Source organism: Sminthopsis crassicaudata, chromosome 1 (genome assembly GCF_048593235.1).
Source record: "Sminthopsis crassicaudata isolate SCR6 chromosome 1, ASM4859323v1, whole genome shotgun sequence".
Classification (NCBI taxonomy): Eukaryota; Metazoa; Chordata; class Mammalia; order Dasyuromorphia; family Dasyuridae; genus Sminthopsis; species Sminthopsis crassicaudata.
Window position 1 is genome coordinate 9,453,809 of NC_133617.1, and position 21,322 is coordinate 9,475,130.

A 21,322-nucleotide genomic window follows, 5' to 3' on the forward strand; every position below is an offset into this window, starting at 1 on the left:
CCGGCCAGCCTTAGCCTGGCTCACCTAATGCCGTTGGGGAGGGGGGCAGCAACCTGGGACCTGTGTCCTACAGGATAGCTCGTCCTTGTGTAAAGCCCAGGGCACTAACCCTGCCAGCCCTGGCACCCCCAGTGCTAAGCCCCCCAGTCCTGCCACTTTAGTCCCCCGTTACCAAGAAAGCTCGGAGCCTGGGGAAGGTGGAACAGAACTTTTATTGGGCTGGTTCAGCCCAGGTCTGGCAGGAAAGGCCAGGTGGCCTTGGTCAACACCAAGAAGCGCTGCTGGGCAGGGGCCGAGGCTGGCTGGGGAGGGGCGCGGCCTCTTGCTTTGACCACCCCACCTCCCTAAGGAGAAGCTGGGCACGGGGGCCATGCCAGTCAGATTGCTCCCACCCATGCCCATGCCCAGTGGCGAACACGTGATCAGAGTGGCCCTCATCCTGCGGCTTCCCTCAGAGGCCAGGGTGCTCTTTCTGTGGCTTCTCTGGTCTTGGGGGTCGCCCTCTCTGATCAGACCTGCCCCTCCCCATCTAGCAGGTGCCCCCCCAGACTCCCAGTTCAGCTGGGCCCGTATTTTCTTCATGTTCCCAAGAAGTCCCAGAACCTTTGGGAGGACTGAGCCCGGGGCCTTGTGGGCAGCAGGAGTTCGGCCCCATTGGCTGACCCTGCCATGAATCCCGCCGTGGACACCCGGAGGGGCGAGAGGAGACCCGCAGCTCCAGAGCCCTGGGGGACCCGCAGCCAAGGGGGAGGGGAAGGAGGGGGAGACACAGGGGAAGGTTCGGGGGCTGGGAGCCGCTCCGGGACACCACTGTCCCCCATGGGAGTCTGGGCCGCCTGAGCAGTGAGGGGGAAGAGGGGGCCCTGAGCAGTGGGAGCTCCCCCAAGCTGTAGGGGTTCACCAAGCAGCAGAGGGATTGATGGAAAGGGGGGCCCTGTAAGCAGTGGGGTTTGTCTGAGCAGTGGGATGGGGGGGTCACCCAAGCAGTGGGGGGGGCTGCCTGAGTAGCGGAGGGGCCACCCCACCTCCCCACCCCACGTGCCGCTCACACCTCCCTTTCCTGGCCCAGCACAGCCCCCCCTCCCAGCCCCCCGCCCCCAAGCTCGAGCTTCAGGGGGAGGAGGTGGTGGCGGCCCCAGGGAGCCCCGGGCCTTGCTCGAGAAATGCTTGGAGGTCTCGGGTCTGATCCCAGTTACATTCTTGTTGTCTACCCCCCCCAGGCGGGGTCCCGAGAGGGCGGGGCCTGGAGAGAGGGGCCGTGGGGGCGGGGCCCTCTCTGTGCTTCGGACTCTGCGCAGCTTAACCAAGGCTTCCTGACTGACCGCGGGGGCGGCTGGGGCCGCGGGGGCGGGGCGGGGGGCCGGGGGCGGGGCCTCAGCGGGCCGCCGGCCGGTACCAGAAGTCTCCGCTCAGCAGCCTCCGCTTGAGCTCCTTCCAGAGCAGCGCGCGCTCGCGCTGCGCCCCCTTCATTATCCCGCGGTTCTCCAGGGCCCGGCGGGACAGGTAGGGCAGCACCTCCTTCACGGGCCCGTACGGCACGTACTTGTACACCGGAAAGCCGGCCTCACCTGCCGGGCCCACAAAGCGATCGTTGCCCCGGGACGCCCCCAACGTGGGCCCGGAGCCGACTGCCCGCTCCCTCCTACTGAGTCCCGGCCCCGTGCGTGGGGGGGTGACGGGGGGTGGTGTGTGTGACCCGTGGGGTGACCGGGGACTGCTGCCCTGACTGATGGGCACCTGGGGGGCTCACAGTGGGGCTCCCCTCTGCCAGGCTGCCCCCTCCCCGCCTCTGCCTCAGTTTCCCCCCTCGGTGCCCTCCCAGCTTCTCTCCCGGAGGCTTCCTCGGAGGGAGAGGCCCCCCCCAGGCGGGCACTCACTCACCCAGGGGGAAGGAGATCTGGTCGCACATGCCCAGGAGCTGCCCAAAGTACACCTTCCTCTCCGTGGGGTGCAGGCCCAGCTCCTCCATCCTGCAGAGGGAGGCGGGGGAGCAGCTGGGGACCCGGGCCTCCCTCCTCCCGCGGCCTCCCCCGAGGCTCTCTCCAGGGGCTCCCGGAGGGGCTCTAACTGGCACCGAGGCCGCCCCGCCCGCCCCCCGTCCGTTTCTCCCTGGGGGCTGCGTCGGGCGCCTCCAGCCTGGCAGCGCCCCCATTCCCCGGTGATGGACGGAAGGCCCGCCCCTCCCCCCACGGGCTGCCGCGCGCTCACTTTTGAATGGTGAACCTGACTGTGTCCTCGTTGTGGGAGGCTACCATCATGCAGGCGCGGCCCCGGTGCTTAATCTCCTCCAGGATGTAGCTGAGGCACCTGGGGAGGAGGGAGAGGAGGGGATGAGGGGATGGGGATGAGGGGTTGAGGGGGAGGGGCCGCGGGGCTCCGCCTCCCGGGAGGTCTCCGCAGACGCCGCAGCCCCGCCCACCCCCCGCCCCTACCTGTGGTACATGGCGTTGGTGGCCTCGTACGTGGCGTTGATGGGGTCCTCGTAGCCCACCTCGGCGGCGCGCTCGCGCTCCTGCGCCATGTACGCCCCGCGCACCAGCTTGGCGCCGAAGCACCAGCCCTCCCGGCGGGCCAGCTCCACGTCCAGGGACACGTTGTCGTAGGCGTCCTGGGGGCGGGGCGCGGGTGAGGGAGGCGGGGAGGGGGGGATGGGGGGTGCAGGAGGTGGAGGGACGGACGGACGGATGGCGGGCACGGCAGACATGTGGGGACCCGCGGGCAGCAAGGGAGGAAGAAGCGGACGGGTCTCCGACAGCCCCTCTCCCCCTCCCCCCCCCCCCCCGCCCCGTGCCCTCCCCCCCCACCTTCAGGTAGCACTGGTACGTGTTGAAGATGACGGGCTCGCGCGTGTTGAACTTGCGCTGCATCTCCAGGGTGAGGCGGCTGATGGCCGGCTGGAAGTACGTCTGCTCCGCGTCCACCATCAGGCGCACGCCCACCTCCACGGCCCTCTGCGGGGAGGGGGGGCAGCGGGCTGGGGTCCCTGCCGGCGCTGCGCCCTGGGGCCCTCGGCCCGCCCCGTATCCTCCCTCCGGTCCAGGGGCATCCTGGCGTTAGCCCTCAGAAAGCCGCCTCCGGCCCCGCCCCCCGGGGTGGGGACCCTCAGGACGCTCATTCTCTTGCCCTCATCCCCCCAAGCAGCCCTCCTGTTTACCCCTGGTTTACTCCCCGGGCCTGGCCACCCCCCCCCTTATTTCACAGGTTTCCCCAGAAACAAGAGGGAACCCCTCCCTTGGTGAGGACTAGTGGTCCTGGGACAGCTGGGGAAACTGAGTCTTGGAAGGGAAAGGAACCCGGGGCCCACGCCTGGGGGGTGCAGGGCAGGATCTGAACCCCCTCTCTGTGCTCTAAGCGCCCCCCCCCCACCTTGGCTAAAACGTCTATCCTCTGGAGCATCCTCTTCATCTGGAGGTCTTCCTCCTCTGTGAAGTGAGACAGGAGGGGCTCCAGCTGGCCCGTCTGCGGAGCAAGGGCAGGGCTCAGGAGGCCGCCGAGCCCCGGGAGGGAGGAGGGGGCTCCCAGGGCGGGGGCTCCCCACGGACCGCCTCTGGAGCCAGGAAACAGAGCCCACTCCAGAGGGAGCCAGGGGCCCATCTGTAGAATGGGGCCCACTGTGGGAGGCCACCAGGGGTCCCTGGCCCCCACCTCTTTAAGCCTCAGTTTCTGGCTCCTGGGGGGGGGCGTCAGAGCACCGGCCTTCCGCCAAGTGTGACGGCTCCGGGAGGACGGCAGGTTGCTGCGCCTCTACCTGCACGTCCGGCCAGGTCCTCGCCCCCACATCCCCTTTCCTGGCCGGCACCTCCCTCACCTGTATGTTGGGCACATGGAGCAGCTTGGAGAGCTTGGTCCTGCTGTCGATGAGGCTGTTCCAGTCCAGCAGGTCCACGGTGCTGAGCGGAGAAGGGGTTTAGCCTTTGGCCCGTGGCCCGTGGCCCTGCAGCTGCTCTCTGGGCCAGGTTGTCTCCGGGGCCGGGCCTGGGCCCCCTGGTGCTGGGGGAAGCGGGCTCCCGCTGGGGAAATGGAGGGCCTTCTCCCCAGGATGTGCCCATCTGCCTGCAGGGCTTCGAGGCCCCACACCAGGGATCCCCCAGGTTAGGAATGAGGTAAGGGAGGGGGCGGCCCCCCGGCCCACTCACCCAGACACCCCGAGCATCTCCCCCGTGAACCAGTCCTGCATCTCGGCCTTCGTGGCGATACCCAAGTTCTCCAGGCTCTTCTGCAACACGAGCACAGGGGCATCGTGGGGCACCATCCCTCTCTAGCTGGGGTCTGCCCTATGGGGCTGGCTTTTGGGGGTTCTGCCTCATGGAAATCTGGAGACTGGAGGCTGCCGGCTGAGCCTGAAATCTCGGGAAATCCCTTCTCGGACATTTCGGGGGAGACCATGTTTTACACAGGGGTGAAGGGCCAGGGTCACCCAACTGGGCAGCTGGGACTCCTGGGAGCCCGGACGTGACTGGGGAAGCCCGGCCCAGCCAAACTTCTGCCTCTGCCAGCCCCTTGGGAGGCTTGGGAGGGGAAAGCCGGCCTTCTCTGGCTGATCCTCGGGCCGCCTCCCCCTAGGCTCTGGGGATGTGGGCAATCCATAGTGGGATTGGTGGGCTCCAAGCCTGAGGGAAGCGGGGGCTGGCACTGGGCGGGGGGCTGGCCCTCTCCAGCCTTGTCCAACAACCTGAGGGCCTCAACGCTTGCAGCTGGAAGGACCGGCCTCCCCTTTTCAGATGAGACGAGGGATGTGCCGGATCCCTCTGGGGCAGGATTTGAACCCGGGGCCTCCCAGAGCAGGGTGCCCACCTGCAGCTCCGTGACCTCCAGCTTGGTCTCCATGGCCGGGAGCCCCGCCTGGCCCTGCTCGGCTGCAATCTGGTGGAAGAACTTCCTCCACTTGGTCAGCACTTCTGAGAACTGCAGCTGGGAGGCCGGGGGCGCACAGGTAAAGGGGCTGCTTCCCTCTCCCATGCCCTGGCCAGGGCACCCAGGTGGTGTTCAATGTGTCCACACACTCTGTGGGTGGTCCTTACCAGCACACCCGTACCCCCCTCCCCCAGGGACTTACTCTCTCCCCGGGAGCCCGGATGGCATGTGTGGGGGTGCTCTCTCTCCCCCCGGGGGGCTGGGTCACCTACCAGGAACTGGGGCCGGCCCAGCGCGGTGAGTTTGATGGCGGAGAAGCCGTTGTCAGTGACCCCAGCTGCCGGGAAGCCAGCAGGGGCCACATTAGGGTCAGGCCTGGCTCTGGGTCCTGCCCTCCTGAGCTCTCGTTACCCCCCTCTCTGTGACCACCACTTGGTCAGCATTAATGAGGTACCCACTGTATGCGGGGCACATGCTGGTCCCGCTGTCCCTGCCCCTGGGCCCGGAGCCAGCAGGACTTAGCATGCTGGGCTCTGATTATCAGCCTAGGGACCAGGGCCTGCCTCAGTTTCCCCCTCTGTAAGGTGCTCGCAGCCAGTCCTGCCCAGAGGGATTCTCCCAGAGCCAGTGCCTTGGGCGGTCACTTGTCACCAGGAATAGCCCCGGGACCGAGCGCCAGGCGCCTCTGGCTCTCACAAGTCAGTCACCACGGGCCTGGCCTCTCCCGGGGTCTGAGTGGGCAGCTGGCCTCGGGCAGAGTCGCCCCATTCCTCATGTCAGCCTGGCCCGCCCAGGACCACGGCTGCTTCCCCTCATTTGGGTCGTGTCCCGTGACCGTTCCGGTGGCTCCCAAGCTTGGCTTGGCCGCGGACCCCCAAGGACCTGCCAGCATCTGCGGGTGACGGGCCCCACCGCCCTCAGGACCCTCAGGCCCAACAGTACTGGCCAGATTTGCTGCCCTGGCTCTGCCGCTGCTTCCCTGAGTGGCTCTCTGGGCCTTGGCCCTGCAGCCCCGGTTCCCCCCCCCCCCCCCCGACCCTCACCAGAGGCCTCGATGCAGCGGAGGAAGGTCTCCATGTGATGGTCACACTTGGCCTCATTGGCATAAAAGTAGGTCCGGGCACTGATGACACCATCCCGGCGGTCCCCGAAGGCGCGGTGGACCTGGAACTGCTTCTCCCTCCTGCTGGGGCCTGCACCGAGGAGTGCCTTGTTGGCTGGGGCCCTGAGAGCCTGGCTGAGGGGGCCTGGGGCAGGATCAGGATCCTCCCTCTATGAGATGAGGGGCTCCTCTTCTGGGTCCCTCCCAGTAGCCTCAGACCCACCATGAGGACGACTCGTCCCTTCACCTCAGACGGGGTCACAGACGGAGCCATCGAGGCCCCCCCCACCCAGTAGCCAACATCTGGATCCTGTCACTTCTGCATTGGGCAGGAAGGTGCCAGAAACAGGGTCCCCGGGGATCGCTGTGCTCGGGAGGAGGAGGGCCTCCTTGGCTCCAGAAGGGGCCAGAGACCTCCAAGACTGAGCTCTGGAGGACTGGCCTCTGCCTCTACCCCGGGGCCAGGGGCCCCTTGGTCTCTCTGTCCTTGTCTTCGTCTGTTTTTTTTTTTTCTCAGTTTCTCTCTTCTGTCCCTCTCTCTGTCTCTCTTGTCTCTTTTTCTATTTCTCTCTCTCCCTTTTCTCCTCTCTGCCCCTATCTGAACTTCTACCTTCATCTCTCCCTCCTTTTTCTCTCTTCTTTTTCAGTTTTTCTGTTTCTCTCCCCATTTCTCTTTGTCTGTCTCTGTCCCCGCCTTTTCTTTCTCCCTCTCACCCTTTCTCTCTCCCTCCTTTTCTGTCTCTAGCTTCCCTCCCAGCTCTCAGACCAGCCACAGATTTTGTGAAAGCTTGGGAGGGAGAGAGGGGAGGGCCTGTAGCTCCTTCCTCCTCTTTGTCCCCACCCCCTCCTGGCAGCTAAGTGCCAGGAAGGCCAATCTCCTGGGCCCGAGAGCCCTTTGGCACGTGGGCAGGGCTGTTCCCGAGCAGCCGGGGGATGTAAGGGCAGAGCCTGGGGCCCGCCAGCCTCGCCCCGGGGCTCCTTGGGGGTAAGGAGGGCCCTTAACCTCCCCTGCCGGGCTCTGTCCTGGGCGTCCCGGGCCATCCTCATCCCCTCCCGGCTCAGACCCAGCTCTCTCCCTTGGGGCCCCAGGCCCGCTCCCACTGACCTCTGCCACTTTTCTCCGCGTCCGCCGTGCAGGAGCTGCAAGAGAGAGAAGGTGACTCCCTGGCTCCCCCCGGACTTCTCTCTTCTACAAAAGGTGGGGGAGGGCTCTGCCCAGGAGATCATCCAGCAGGGGACAGACTCATTTCCCTGGTCCATCAAAGCAAGGCCCCAATCCAGTCCTCCCATTTTACAGATGGGAACACTGAGGCTTGGCTCAGACTAGCCCATGGTCCCACAGTGGTAAAAGCTGCAGGAGAACTACAGGTTATGCTTTGGGGGCCCCCAAGCCCACAATCACTGATGGAGAGCAGGCTGACTCCCTTCCCACCGACCCCCAGAGGGGAGGAGCTCGGCCACCTAAGCGGGCCCCCCCCCCCAGGCCGCCCTGAGCCTGAGCTCCCAACCAAACCCTCCCTGCCTCCCCCAGGCTCCTGAGACTTTATCGGGGCTGAGCAGGGCGTCCTGATTAGGCCTGACTGGGGCTCCCCGGGCCTGCCCCCTTATCTCTGGGCCCCACGGTGACCTGGGGAGGGGGATGCCCAACAGATGTAGCCCCTCTCGGGCCGGGGTCCGATGCACATCGGGGGCAGGGCCAGGAGCCCTCCCAGAGCAGCCGCCCATCACCGGGCACCGGCTCGGCCACCAGGCTGCCCAGCAGCCTCCACCCAGCCCATGCGTGGCTAACTTGCTGAGCAGGGAGGGGGTGTCAGGCCCCCAGACTGGCCTGACCTTCGAGTCCTGCATGACTGCCCTGGCCCCTAGAACAGAAGCTCCTTGGGAGGCAGGGCTGGCCCCCCTCGCAATCCCCGTCCTGCCCCCCTCTCCCCCCCTGCTCCCCAGAAGGCTCTTCAGAAAATAAGTCTCTGTGGAAGTTCTGTTCAGCTGGAGCCAAGTGGCCCCTTTCCCAGCCTGGGGGCCAGCCTGGGGGAGGCCAGGGAGCAGCCCCGGGGCAGGGGGGGGCTCCTGAGACTAGAAGGACCCCCCCAGGGCCCCACCTCTCCTCATCCTGGAGAGCCAGTGGCAGAAGGGGGCGGGTCTCTTTCTCCCCTTCCCCCTCCTCCCCCCCCCCAGCAGTCTCAGGGGGCCTCTTCCTGGCAGCCACACTCTGTCCCGGGCTCACAGGATCTCCTGCTGAGGGCCTGGCACTGGTGCTAACTGGGCAGCCTGGGGCGGGCAGGGGCCCTCAGGAATGGGGGCTGCGGGTGGGCAAAGCTTCTGGGAGCCCCTGAAACCCACCCAGCTGGCTCTGGGAACCCCCCACGGGTGCCAGGGCTCTGACAAGAAAGCCGCCCGGGTCAGGATCCTGGGTCCTTCCGGGCTGGGCAAGCCTGAGCCTCCCCAAGCCCGGAGGAAGGGCCCTGCACGGCCCAGGGGCCCACACAGGCCGGGGCCTCCTCATGCAGGGAGGGAGCTCCCTGTCTCCGGAGGTATTCAACAGAGGGGGGAATGGCTCAGGTCAGGGTTGTGAGGTCCCTGCTCACTCACACCTGGCCTTCTGGAGGTTTACTTGCAGGGGAGACCCCAGACTCCCACTGAACTTTCTCGGGGCTCCCCGGGAACCCTTGCCTCTACCCTTTACACATAGTAGGTGCTTACTAACTGCTTAGGGAACCGAAGCCCAGAGCAGCGCCTGGCACATAGTAGGTGCTTACTAACTGCTTAGGGAACCAAAGCCCAGGGCAGCGCCTGGCATATAGTAGGTGCTTACTAACTGGCTCCCCCCCCCCCCGACTTCTCTCTTCTACAAAAGGGCTGGAGGTGGGGGAGGGCTCTGCCCAGGAGATCATCCAGCAGGGGACACTCATTTCCCTGGTCCATCAAAGCAAGGCCCCAGTCCAGTCCTCCCATTTTACAGATGGGAACACTGAGGCTTGGCTCGGACTAGCCCATGGTCCCACAGTGGTAAAAGCTGCAGGAGAACTACAGGTTACGCTTTGGGGGAACTTTCTCCTTGCTCCCTGGGAACCCTTGCCTCTACCCTTTACACATAGTAGGTGCTTACTAACTGCTTAGGGAACCTGAAGCCCAGAGCAGCGCCTGGCACATCGTAGGTGTTTACTAACTGCTTAGGGAACCTGAAGCCCAGAGCAGCGCCTGGCACATAGTAGGTGTTTACTAACTGCTTAGGGACCGAAGCCCAGAGCAGCGCCTGGCACATAGTAGGTGCTTACTAACTGCTTAGGGAACCTGAAGCCCAGAGCAGCGCCTGGCACATAGTAGGTGTTTACTAACTGCTTAGGGACCGAAGCCCAGAGCAGCGCCTGGCACATAGTAGGTGCTTACTAACTGCTTAGGGAACCAAAGCCCAGGGCAGCGCCTGGCATATAGTAGGTGCTTACTAACTGGCTCCCCCCCCCCCCCGGACTTCTCTCTTCTACAAAAGGGCTGGAGGTGGGGGAGGGCTCTGCCCAGGAGATCATCCAGCAGGGGACACTCATTTCCCTGGTCCATCAAAGCAAGGCCCCAGTCCAGTCCTCCCATTTTACAGATGGGAACACTGAGGCTTGGCTCGGACTAGCCCATGGTCCCACAGTGGTAAAAGCTGCAGGAGAACTACAGGTTACGCTTTGGGGGAACTTTCTCCTTGCTCCCTGGGAACCCTTGCCTCTACCCTTTACACATAGTAGGTGCTTACTAACTGCTTAGGGAACCTGAAGCCCAGAGCAGCGCCTGGCACATCGTAGGTGTTTACTAACTGCTTAGGGACCGAAGCCCAGAGCAGCGCCTGGCACATAGTAGGTGCTTACTAACTGCTTAGGGAACCTGAAGCCCAGAGCAGCGCCTGGCACATAGTAGGTGTTTACTAACTGCTTAGGGACCGAAGCCTAGAGCAGCGCCTGGCACATAGTAGGTGCTTACTAACTGCTTAGGGAACCTGAAGCCCAGAGCAGCGCCTGGCACATAGTAGGTGCTTACTAACTGCTTAGGGAACCTGAAGCCCAGAGCAGCGCCTGGCACATAGTAGGTGCTTACTAACTGCTTAGGGAACCTGAAGCCCAGAGCAGCGCCTGGCACATAGTAGGTGCTTACTAACTGCTTAGGGAACCTGAAGCCCAGAGCAGCGCCTGGCACATAGTAGGTGCTTACTAACTGCTTAGGGAACCTGAAGCCCAGAGCAGCGCCTGGCACATAGTAGGTGCTTACTAACTGCTTAGGGAACCTGAAGCCCAGAGCAGCGCCTGGCACATAGTAGGTGCTTACTGCTTAGGGAACCTGAAGCCCAGAGCAGCGCCTGGCACAAATCAAGATCAGCCTCCTAGTTTTACAGATGAGGGACCGGAGGCCCAGGAGGGCGAGCTGCCAGTCTGAGCCTCCTCCCTGACCCTCGCACCGGAAGGGCTTGGAGGAGCCAGGCCTGGTCACTGCACTGGTTCTCCCTCCCGGAGGGGTCCCCTCCACCAGAGCAGGTTGCAGCCCGGGCCCCTCCGGACCTGGGATTCTCCTGCCCCAGCCCCCCACACTCTCTCCAAGTCCAGTCGACATCCTGTAGAGCCCGCCCTGCTCCAGGACCACAACCCCGAGGCTCCTCCCCAGGCTCCTGGGGAGGGGGTGCTCCCTAGCACTCACCCCGGGGCTCCCCCCAGCACCCACACAATGAAGCCAGGAGCCCTGGAAGGGCTGGAGGCCGCCCCTCCCCCTCCTCTCCTCTCTGCACCTGCTGACTCACCCCCGGCACGCCCCGTCCTCGCCCTCCCCCCCCTTTATCTGCTGATGGGGCGGCTTCCTCCCTGGAGATTCTCTCACCTCCATTTTTAATCCTAGCTTCACACAGCAGGTGCTTAATAAATGCTTATTCCCTGAATGTCCCTGCGCTGGAAGCCACTTTCCCCCATGGAAGCCTCACTTTCATTTGTAACTCGGGCTCCCGGCCCTCCCAGCTGGGGAGGGGGAGGGGGGGAGGGCGGGGTCCCCCGGCTCCCCTCTCTCGGGCGGGGCGGAGGACGAGGGGTCCAGGGCCGGGTCGCTGACACCCAAACTGGCTCCGTCCGCCCCCGGCGGCCAGGGAAGGGAAGGGCAGGGCCTCAGTTTCCCCTTCTGCAGAACGGGGTTAGGTAGCCCACCAAAGGAGGGGGTGAAGAGGGGGCGGGGCTCGAACCTCCGGGGAAGCCCGTAAACAAAGCCGGGACCCCGGGTCCCTGGCCCTCGGGGCAGCTGAGGCCGGGCCAGGAGTTCCGGCCCGACACGCCTCCCCGCCCCCCCTCCCCTCACCCCCTCCCCGGGCGGGGCCGCCAGGTGCGGGCCTTGCACCAAATCGGCGGTTACTTTTGAGTACGGGCCGGCCTCAGAGGGGAAGGGGGGAGGGGAGGGAGGAGGGAGGGGGCAGAGCCCCGCCTCTGGCTTGGCCAATCACAAGAGGGAGGCCGGGCTCCGCCAGCCAATGGCCTGAATCCTGGTCCCGGCAGGAGCCTGAGTCAGGCCATCCCTAGGAGAGGGCCCCCAGCGCGGCGGGCGGGGCAGCTCGTGACTACTGGCTCCCCCCCAGCCAGCAGCTCTCCCCCCGCCTGGTCCTGGCACGGCAGCGCCCGCCGCGGGCTTCCCGGGCCCGGACCCCTCCCCCACGACCCGGGGGGCTGCCTGCTGATGCCCAGCCACCGCTCCTCCTGAAAATGCTGCCCTAAAGCGGGATTAAACGCCTAAAACCACGGGCCCTTGGCGGGAATCTGGTGCCCCCCTCAGAACCCGTGCCAAGGGGTCCATGGCGGGAGTCTGGTGCCCCCCTAGAACCTGCCCCAGGGTCACAGACCCACCCCCCCTTAAGAACACCATTCTGCACAGGGGCACAAAGCCAGGCCCAAGGGGTCACGGGCTGTGCCCAGGCCAAAGGCCACCTGGTTGGCCTCCAAGTGCAGAGCCTGGAGCCTGCCCAGGGGCACTGCCCCCCCACCTTCTGGCTCCTCTTTGATCACCAGGGGCACATTCGTTCAAAGCAATGAGCTCACCAAGTAAACGGAGGGACCCCGGCCTCCCCCAGGTGCCCAGGTTCCTGCCCCTGCAGCAGCAGCCCCCTCCCCACCCGCATGGCTGGCACTGGGTGCCCTGGGCAGTCTGCTGGCCAGTCCCCGCCGGGCCCCTCTGCCTCCAAGAAGCCCTCCCAAGTCTCCTGAAAGGAGCCTGACTGCGGCTGGGAGGGCGGGAGCCCCTGACAGCACCTCCCCCCCCCAGGGAAGAGCAAGCTCTTAGCCCAAAGCCTGGCACACAGCGGGCGCTTAGTAAACGCTCCTTTCCCTCTGAAATATCCGAGGCCATGATCACTCTTCACAAGTCTCCCAGAAGCTGCCACTGTTTCTAGAAGTGGAATCACGTGTGCTCCGGCTCATGGGAGGCCGGAGCTGGCGCCAGGCCCTGGATGGCGGGGAGCCTGGCACTGCCCCCCGGCCCTGCCCTCCACATGCTCCCGTGCAGGGGCCGAACCCTATCACACCCCCAGTGACTGCTTCTTTACAACCGTCCCGGGGTCAAGGGAGGGAAGGGAGAGACCAAAGGCCGCTCCCTGACCTCCCTCTAAGGGGAAGTGAAAAGCATCATGGGGGAGGGAGGGAGAGGGGGGGGGAAGGAAGAGAGGGAGAGGAGGAGGAGGGAGCCCAAGGCCACCCAGGCCAGCTGGAGAGCAGGGCTAAGGCCCAGGCTTTTCCTCAAAGCCCCTCTGATAGAGGGGCGGGGCACAGTGTGGGCAGGAGGGGGGCAGCTATGCTGCTTTGGGGCTCAAGGATGGGGGCACCAGGACCCCAAGCCCAGACCCGGCCTGACAAGCTTCTATTTTTCCTGAGTCAGGGCATGGAGGTAAACCCACCTTTAGAAATCGGAACACTGAGGCCTAAATGGGGAGAAGGGGTAGGGGCTTCTTGGGATAGCTCCCCCAGGGCCCACTCCCCAGGATCGCCGGCCCCCCCCCCACCCGCCGTCTTCTTGGAGGTGATTTCTGGCCTCCGGCCCCCACATCCCATGTCTGGCACTGGAGATGGAGGGTAGGACAAGCCCCTGCCCCTGCTGGGCCTCAGTTTCCCATTCTGTAAAATGGAGCTGGCCCACTCAGCGGTAGGTCAGGAGCTAAGGTGCGGTGGGGGCCAGCCCCCAGTCTTACTCCATCTCCTTCTTCTCGGCCTCCTCTTGGCTGAGATCCTCCTCCACGCTGTAGTCCAGGATGGAGCCCACCCCGAAGGCCTGGTTGTGCTTGATCAGAGGCTTGATGCTCTTCTGGTCCTCGCCGCCCACAAACTGCCCGTAGAAGGTCATCTTCATCAGCCGGTCGAACAGCCGCTGGCCCAGCACCTTCTGGGAGACCTCGAGCAGCTGCGGGACACAAAGGCCTTCAGGTCATGGCCCCGCCAGAAAGGGGCTCCCTGTGAAAGGGGCTTCCCGCGCCAGAAAGGGGCTCCCTGTACTGAAAAGGGTTCCCCACACCAGAAAGGGGCTCCCCATGACAGAAAGGGATTCCCTGTGCCAGAAAAGGGCTCCCCCAAGAAAGGGGCTCTTCTGTGCCAGAAAGGGTCTCCCCCCACTGGCTGGGGCCCCTTCCCGCTAGGGGGCAGGTTATCCCTCCCTTCCTCTGGAGGCTCTGCAGGAGGTGGGCATGGAGGAGGGGACCCTACCCTGGCTCCTCCCACCTCCCCAGCCCCCAGGGGCCCCTGAGCTTTCCAAGGTGTCTTGGAGCCCCAGGACCCAACAGGGCTTTCCTCTGGGAAGGGGGCATGATGGCAGCTCCTGGTGGCCCAGTGAAGAGCTGGCAAGGCCCGAGGTCAGTAAGACCAGCCCTGTCAAACCCAAGCCCGGGCCGGCCCCTCCCCAGGCTAAGCATGGCCGGGCTGGGCTGGACATGGGCTGTGGCTTGGGAGGCTCCATTCAGGCTGGCAGGGACTCCACCAAGGGGCAGACTCCGGATCACTGAGGGGGGGGCGGCCCTGGGGCAGGGCAGAGCCTGCCACTCTCGGGGTCTCCCCCCCTCCAAGGCCCCCCTCTGTGGCCTCTGTTCTCGGGTGCACAGACCACAGTGGGGCTGGGTGAGCGCCTCTGCCCAGCATGTGCCTGCAGCTTCCTGTCTCCTCCCACTGGAGGGGGGCTGCATCCCCACACTTGGGCCCCGCCAAGGCCCCCCGGCTCCTCCACCCAGATTCCAAGCCAGCAAGTTCTGCAGGAAAATCCCCAGGAAGCTTTGGGAGAAGCCGCGCCCAAAGGTTCAGGCAGCACCCAGGCTCCAAGGCCATCCCAGGGCCCGAGGCTCAGGGGCTGCTCACCGGAAGCCTCAGGCAGGGGAGCTTTCTGTGGGCCTCCATCCTCCCCTGGTGCTGCCGGCCCCCCCAGACACCTTGGGGAGCCTGGGGAGAGACCAGATCACTGAATAGGCGTTGCCTTGGAGCCTGAAGAGGCCGGGTGTGGCCCTGCCCCCGGGCCATCTCCAGGGGTCCTGACCCTGAGGTCTGGAGGGGAAAGGAGGCCGGGGCCTCGCCTGCATGTCATGGCGGCCCCCTTCCAGAAGGAAGGTCCAGCAGGCCACAGAGCCAGGCCTGGGGCCGAAACGAGGCCTCGGGCGATGGCCAGCTGAGTGACCCTGGGCAAGCGCGCCTGCCTCAGTTTCCTCATCTGGAAACAGAAAGGACCGACCCCCCCCACCTTATACTTCTCCCCCAAGCCCTCCTCCCTTCCTTCCCGATGCCATCCCTCCCTCCCTCTCCCTGAGGCTGATGGAGAGGGGGGTTGTTGATTCTGGCTTCTCAATGTCTCTGGAACCCCCCATCCTTGCAGACCCCCCTCCTGCTCAGACTGGGGGGGGTCCGCCTGCCTCCACCCCATAGACTATTCAGCTGTCAATCAAACAGCTTTTCTCTCCAAGGCCTGAAGCTGGCCCACAATCTCCTGGCCTTGCTATTATCTCAGCCTCTGTTTGGCTTTCAAAGCCTTCCCCTCCCCTCCGGGAAGGCCGGGGATCCAATGTGACCTTCCCCTCACACCCCGGGCCTGTGGGGTCTCCAGACTAGAAGTGGGGGCGGGGCGGTAGAGAATGGGAGTGCCCCGAAGGCCACAGGGAGCCACAGCATTTACAGGGGGGAGAGCAGGGCCACTGCCTGGCCTTCTTTCTGTCTCCAGCCCTTGGCCCAATGGCTAAGAGTGAGTGGATAAAGTGAGGTGGCCCAACGGGGGCTGAAGGGGCTGTGCCTCCTCCTCCTCACCCCCCCCATTGAGCAGGGGGAAACGCCCCGTGACCCAGGAGCCGCCAGCCATCGGTGTCACTTATGGAGTGGGAGAAAGCTGGAGCGGCGGCTCCTCTGCTGCCCCATGACCCGGGCTCTCAGAGATGCTGGCACAAGTGGCTGCCCCCAGACCCGGCTAACATTAGCTGCTCCATGCTGAGCTTCTAAATGCATTTCTTAAACGTTTCCAACCTGGGCTGGCCACCTGGGACCTAGGCCAGCCCTGCCCCCACTTTACCTGTGAAGAAACTGAGGCAGGGAAGGAGGGGGGGCTGAATGGCAGGTGACCTCTGACCTCCCTCCTCCCTTTCCAGCTTCTTAGGGCCTTGCTGCGCCCCCAGGCCTCTGGGGCCGGGACTGTGGCTGCCCCCCCTTTCCTGGGCCAGCCCGAAGGCTCCCCCACCCCCACTTTCACCTGCTGGCTTACTTTAAGATTCCGGCCTTGGCTTTGTCATGGGACGGGGACTGGTCAGCCTCTGGCCGAGTTCGCACACGGTCTCCAGCCCAGGAATGGAGAGCTGGACGCCTACACTACCCTTGGGCCGCGGGCTCCCCAGCCTCGGTTTCCCCAGGTGGAGGGAGTTGTTCCTGCGGGCATTGCTGCCTCACTCCTATCCAAGGCGGTGCCGAGAGCCCAGGGCCCGCCCTCGGGGGCTCCTCTGCGCCCCGAACGTCCTCTGGCAAGCCGCCCCGCCCCCTCCTCCTCACCCGGAGGCCAACGTGGGGGGGGCGGGGAAGCCCCCCTCCCTCTCTCTGTTACACAGCGGCGGGGGCGAGGCAGGCGGGAGAGAGCGGAGGTGACCCCGGCGGGAGGGGACACTGGCGAGGCCCAAGAAGTCCGGGCTGGAAGCAGGGTCTCCAAGCCTGCCCGGCTGGCCCAGCGCGGAGGGAGCGCGCGGGAGGGGAAGGCCTGGGACCCCGGAGGGTCCCTGGGAGGCCCCGTTCCGCTTCGGTGGACGCACCAGGCTCCGTTGCGTTTGGGGCGCACCGAGGGGCTGGAGGAAGGGCTGCCGGCTCCGCTGCGCTCCAGCCTCTTCCCCAACTCCCTTCGGCCTCTGCCTGGAGGGCGGGCGCGCCTGGGGGGGCCGGGCAGGAGGGGGCTGGTCTCGGAGAAGGGCGGGTGGGGGCGCGGGGAGCAGCCCCGGGAGGAGGGAGCAGCCCCGCCCGCAGCCGAGGGGAGGACACGGGCGCGGACACGGCTGCCCACGGGGAGCGCGGGCTCGGGCTCGGCAGGACTCCGACTCTGCCCCGGAGCTGGGGGCCCAGGGAGCTCTTCTCTGGCCGGAGGCGGTCTGATCTCTGCTTTAGGGGCCCCCAATGTCTCCTGGCGTGGCTGCCGCCATTTCGCAAACCCCAGACCGAGGCTCTGCCCTGTCTTCCCCTCTAAGAAAGCCTCCCTGTGGGGCCTGATCTCAGGCTGAAGACCCCCTCCCCCCTTGCTATAGGGAGAATGGGGGGCCTGGCTCTGGAGCGGCCCCGGAGTGCAAGCACTGCTCCCCGGCTCCAGGGGAGGGAGCTGGGCTGGGGTTCACAGGGAGCCCTCCCGAGCCCTGGGTCCCGAAGACGAGCCCAGAGCGGACTGGCCCGTCTCCCCTTCTCTGCCTTCCCAGGTAGAAGAGTGAGTGGTCCCAGTGAGCCCCGGAGCTGAGGGTGGCTGACTGCAGCCTTCTGCGGTGTTCTGTCTGTGACACCCCGAGCCAAGAGGAGGCCTGGGGCGCTTATTAAGCACCTACTATGTTCCAGGGCACATGCTGAGCTCCTTACAAATATGATCTCATCTACTCTAGGTGCCGGTTTTCTCCCCGTTTCACAGATGACAGAACTGGGGCAGGCAGAGGAGGCACTACTAAGGCTGAGGCCGGATTCGATCCTTTGGGGAGGGGCGATGCCCCCCTCCTCACCGCTCCCCTCGGGACGTTCAGGGATCCCTCTCGGGCTCTCCCGGAGGCGGCGTCTCTCCCGCTCTCCGGTCTCCGGTCTCACAGGTGGGGGATCCGGCCACGGAGGAAGCGGGGGAGGAGCACTTGGGGGAGGGGCAGCGGGCCCCAGAAGCCCCCTCCCCGCGCTCAGGGAGAACACTGGAATGGGAGTCAGGCCCTCTTGTGGACAGAGGGGGGGATGGGGAGGAGAGAAGCCCTTTCTCCCGCCCAGCCGGACATCAGGAGGTCACAGGACCAAGACAACACGTACCCGAAGGGGGAAGAAACTTTAAAGGTCCTCTGGCTGCAACCCCCATTTTACAGAGGGGGAAACTGAGGCACACACGGATGACGCCACCGGCCAGGCACAGAAAAGGGGCCGATCCGGGTTCGGACCCAGCCCTTGCCCACTGCAGCAAAGCCCTCCCCCGGGTGCAGGAGGGGGGGGAGAAACAGAGGGAACATCTCCAGCTGCCCAGATGTGTGTGGCACAGGGGCGGCGGGCAAACCGGGCCCGTCCGGGAGCCGGGGGTCCCGAGGCCCTTCTCCGGCTCTGCCGAAGCCCTCCCGGGGCTCCGCCCCCTTGCCCTGCCCGCCGAGGAGCCACCGGCCTCCTGGGGGGGAGGGGGAGGCTTTGCCGATTTCAGCCCACAAGCGCTTAAATCAGCGACTATTATGTCATACTACGTATAAAGCTCCTACTATGTTGCTCACCGAGATGTCATACTGTGTTTGAAGAACCTACAGTGTCGCCCACTGTGATGTCACAACGTCTAAAGCACCCACTACGCTCCCCCCTTCCATCTGACTAAGCAGCGGGGCCCCAACCTCGGGCCCCCCTGCCCCCACCTCGCTTGGGAGCCCCAGCAGCGCCTCCTGCCCACCGGGCACGTGCAGCCCCCACGTCAGGCTCTCCGTGGCAAGGCGGGCGCTCTCGCCCTCCCCCCATCGATGCCCCCCACTGACCACTCCCATCCGCACGCACAAGCGCCCACCAAGGCTCATCTCCCACATTAGACCGTGAGCGTGCTGAGGGCGGGGCGGGGGGGGGGGGAGTCTCTTCTCTCTGAGGACTCAGCCCAGAGCCTGGCACACCGTGGGCACTTCCTAAAAGCCAGCTCCCCCACCCGCTCCTCCCGCCCTCCCCGACGTCACGCCCAAGGCGGCCCCTGTGCGCATGCGCGTAGTCCTCGGCGGACGACGCGAACGCACCTGTTCGTGTTTCTCCACCAGCCGGTCCACGGCGCATATACGCAGTACGAGCAAGCTGCGGAGCAGCTCCCCATTGGTGCGGCTGCGGTACGCCGCCTCCGTGTTGCCGAAGTCCACGGGGGGCACGGGCGCGGGCCGGGGCGTCCTGGAGTTGGGCCGGGAGCTGGGGCCCGCGGGGGACTCGGCGGGCGGCTCGCAGGGAGCCGCGGCCGCCACCGAGGAGGACGAGGCCGGAGCGCGCCGAGGGGTGGCCTTGCGTAGAAGCGCGGGCACGAGAGACCTCAAAGCCATGGCGCAAGGCGTAGCTGGGGCGCCGGCCGGGCCGCCCGGCCTTTAAGTAGCCGCAGGCCACGCCCCTGGGCCCGAGGCCCCACCCCTGGGCACGAGGCCCCACCCCCTGAAGAGACCAGCCAATGAGCTACACTGGGAGTGTGTTGGAGAGGGGCCCCGCCCAACTATGGAGTGAGGCTCCGTCCCTAGATGAGATAAGCCTATGAGCTGTGCTGGGGGAGGAGAAACCCCGCCTTTTCCCAGAGCGAGGCCCCCACCCTCCCATCGGGATCAGCCTATGAGGCGTGTGAGGAGGCAGAAGCTCCGCCTCCGAGGGAAACGAGATACGGCCTCTTGTCCTCGGAAGCCGTTTGGACATTCCGAGCTCCTGTCCCCCACGCTACTGCCCTGGCTTCTTAGCCCTCCTCTCAGGCCTTGGGCTCCGGCCAGCAGCCGGTGACCCCTGCCCCTGCCCCGCCCTGCTCCCCTTCTCCAGGGCTTCCCAGGGAGGAAGTGGAAACCTGCAGGCCACGCCCCCTGCCGGGGGGCGGGACTGCGGCCACGTGCGGCTATTTATCCTGGCCCGAGCCTCGGGTTAGGGGGGTGGGGGAGGGGAGGACTCCCGCCGGGTAAGACCTCCTTTTTACGCCTCCCTCAGGGGTCCCGGACGCTTCTTGGCAGGGCGTCCTTCTGGGTCAGGATTCCTGCCCACGCTCAGGCGCCTTCAGTGCGCGCGGGCGGGCGGGGGGGTCACGCCCCCTCCTCACATCCCCCGCTGAGTGGGAGGCTCTGCCCCCAGTCCGGTTTTCTCCCGGCCGCAGTCTCGGACGGCTCCCCCACGTTGCCTCCCTCTGCTCGCGTCTCAGAGATCTCTCAGCTTCTCCCCTTCAGTCTCTCCTCCCCGGGCCTTGGAGACCCGGAGCCGGGCTTCCAGCCAAACATCCTGCTCCGTCCCCCCCTGCTCTCGCCTCTCCGGCCCCTGCCCGGCCGCCCTCCGCCACTTCTCCGCGCCCGGGCTCCGGAGCCCATCCTCCACCCGAACGCCCTCTCCGGGGACCGGATGGCTTCGGACGTAGCCCCGAGGCCTCAGTTCTCAGCATCCTTGGTGGATCCCCCGCTCACCGTCCTCTGAGGACAAACTGGCGGGCTCGGGCCGCAGCCTCTTTCGGGCTGGGCCTCAGCTTCCTCTTCTGAGAAATGGGAGAACCGAGAGCCAGCGTGCATTCACGGACCGCCGCGCTCCGACAGTCCCCACCCTCGCGGGACTGCGGGCGTTCCTCTCACTGAGTGCCTGGGTCCGCAAAGCTCCTTGGAGTAAAACTGAAAATATTAGGAAACGAGTTTCCTCTAAGGACGCCTCAGCTCCAGGGGAAAGCCCCTTTTTGGTTGCTATGAATCTAGGCCAAGGCCCGGATTAAATTCCTCCCTTGGGACCTGGGAGAGGACCAAATGTACCACTTCCCACCGATTCAGTGTCAGCCGCGCTCTTCTCCTCCCCTTGCCTCTGCCCTCCTCCCCTCCCGAGAGCTGGGAGCAGCTTGGAGATGGAGTAAAGATAAATGAAATTGTTTCCTGAGTCTTGAACCTAAGTCACGGAACACAGTATTAGGAGGACAATTTTTCCTTCAGCAATGACCCATAAAGACAGCATCAACAACACCTAAAGCAGAAAAAAGTGACGAGCTGTGCTTTGAGAACGAGCCAGTGGGCAGCCAGCACGGGGCTCAGCGTGGTGAAGGAGGGGGGGAGCGCATTCTGCAGCGGATCCGTCCGGGCTCAGAGGCAAGGAGCTGTGTGGGCCCACCCCACTCTCGGAGTCCGTGCGGGCTCTCTGGGCAGGTTCCTGTTTCCTTCTGCTCATTGGACAGATGAGGAAACTGAGGCAAAGAGCACTAAGGGGCTTGCCGGTGTCTCAGAGCTCGGAACTCAGAAGTTTCTGACTCCAGCCTTGGTGCTTTTCCCACGGCACCACCCAGCCGCCCCAGAGCAGGAGAGAATGGCTTCAAATCCCCACGCCGGTGTTAACGGCCCGCGTTCCCCAGCAAGCAGACTCCAGTTTGCTCAGCTGTAAAGTGCGGACACTCTGGTCCCTTCCTTTAGGGCGGGTGTGTTTTGCAAACCTTCAGGTGCTCTCTAAAGGCTGAACAACGATTATTTTGAGTGGTCTCTCCCTCACGTGGCCGTTATGGGGGACCCAATGAGATAACGGATGGAAAATATGCCGTAAATGTGGGCTCTCATCTCCGGGCCCTGACTCTCCCCAGGGGCCGCTGTCTAAATGCAAAAGCATGAGAGGAGCAGGAGGAGAAAAAATATTATTGCCATCATTGTTATTCTTACTCTTCTCATCTTGTATTCATGGAATTCAGGAACAGCCAGGAGACAGGCTTTCTCCTACTCCTGGCTGTTTATATTTAATCTAATGGGGACTGCTTCACTGAGGAGCCAGTGACAGCCCTTCGTAATTGAAGGAAGGGATGGGTGCGGGGAGCGTTGTTGGGGGGAGTTCTCCTACAGCATCTCCAGGACAAGACAGGTCAGCTCGAACCTTTGCCTCTTCCCGCGCTCTGTGAGCTTTCCATTCATGTTGTAGGTAATGTAGGAGGAGTTAACAGAGACATTTGTCATTCCGAAATGGTCAGGGTCAAGATTGTATCTCAAGGCAATGGCGGGCA

General features: G+C 64.9%; 1 protein-coding gene across 1 annotated transcript; it reads right to left on the reverse strand.

Moving 5' to 3' along the window:
* Window positions 1-193: 193 nt before the first annotated feature.
* On the reverse strand, window positions 194-18,671 carry PRODH (proline dehydrogenase 1). The gene is made up of 14 exons (XM_074292493.1): window positions 18,378-18,671; window positions 13,143-13,351; window positions 7,062-7,096; window positions 5,898-6,047; window positions 5,127-5,191; window positions 4,795-4,911; window positions 4,137-4,216; window positions 3,809-3,890; window positions 3,367-3,459; window positions 2,805-2,951; window positions 2,433-2,608; window positions 2,209-2,307; window positions 1,882-1,970; window positions 194-1,568 (listed from the first exon to the last, which is right to left on the reverse strand). Exons 1-14 carry the CDS (start codon window positions 18,666-18,668, stop codon window positions 1,375-1,377), a joined length of 1,827 nt encoding a protein of 608 aa, XP_074148594.1. The 5' UTR covers window positions 18,669-18,671; the 3' UTR covers window positions 194-1,374.
* Between the last annotated feature and the right edge of the window lie 2,651 nt (window positions 18,672-21,322).

Coding starts and splice junctions, on each gene's coding strand:
- PRODH (XM_074292493.1), bottom strand. CDS start 18,668: ATGGCTTTGAGGTCTCTCGTGCCCGCGCTTCTACGCAAGGCCACCCCT. Junction 5,192..5,897: donor CCGCTGCATCGAGGCCTCTG/GTGAGGGTCGGG, acceptor GCTTCCCGGCAG/CTGGGGTCACTGACAACGGC. Junction 1,569..1,881: donor CCAGATCTCCTTCCCCCTGG/GTGAGTGAGTGC, acceptor TGGGCCCGGCAG/GTGAGGCCGGCTTTCCGGTG.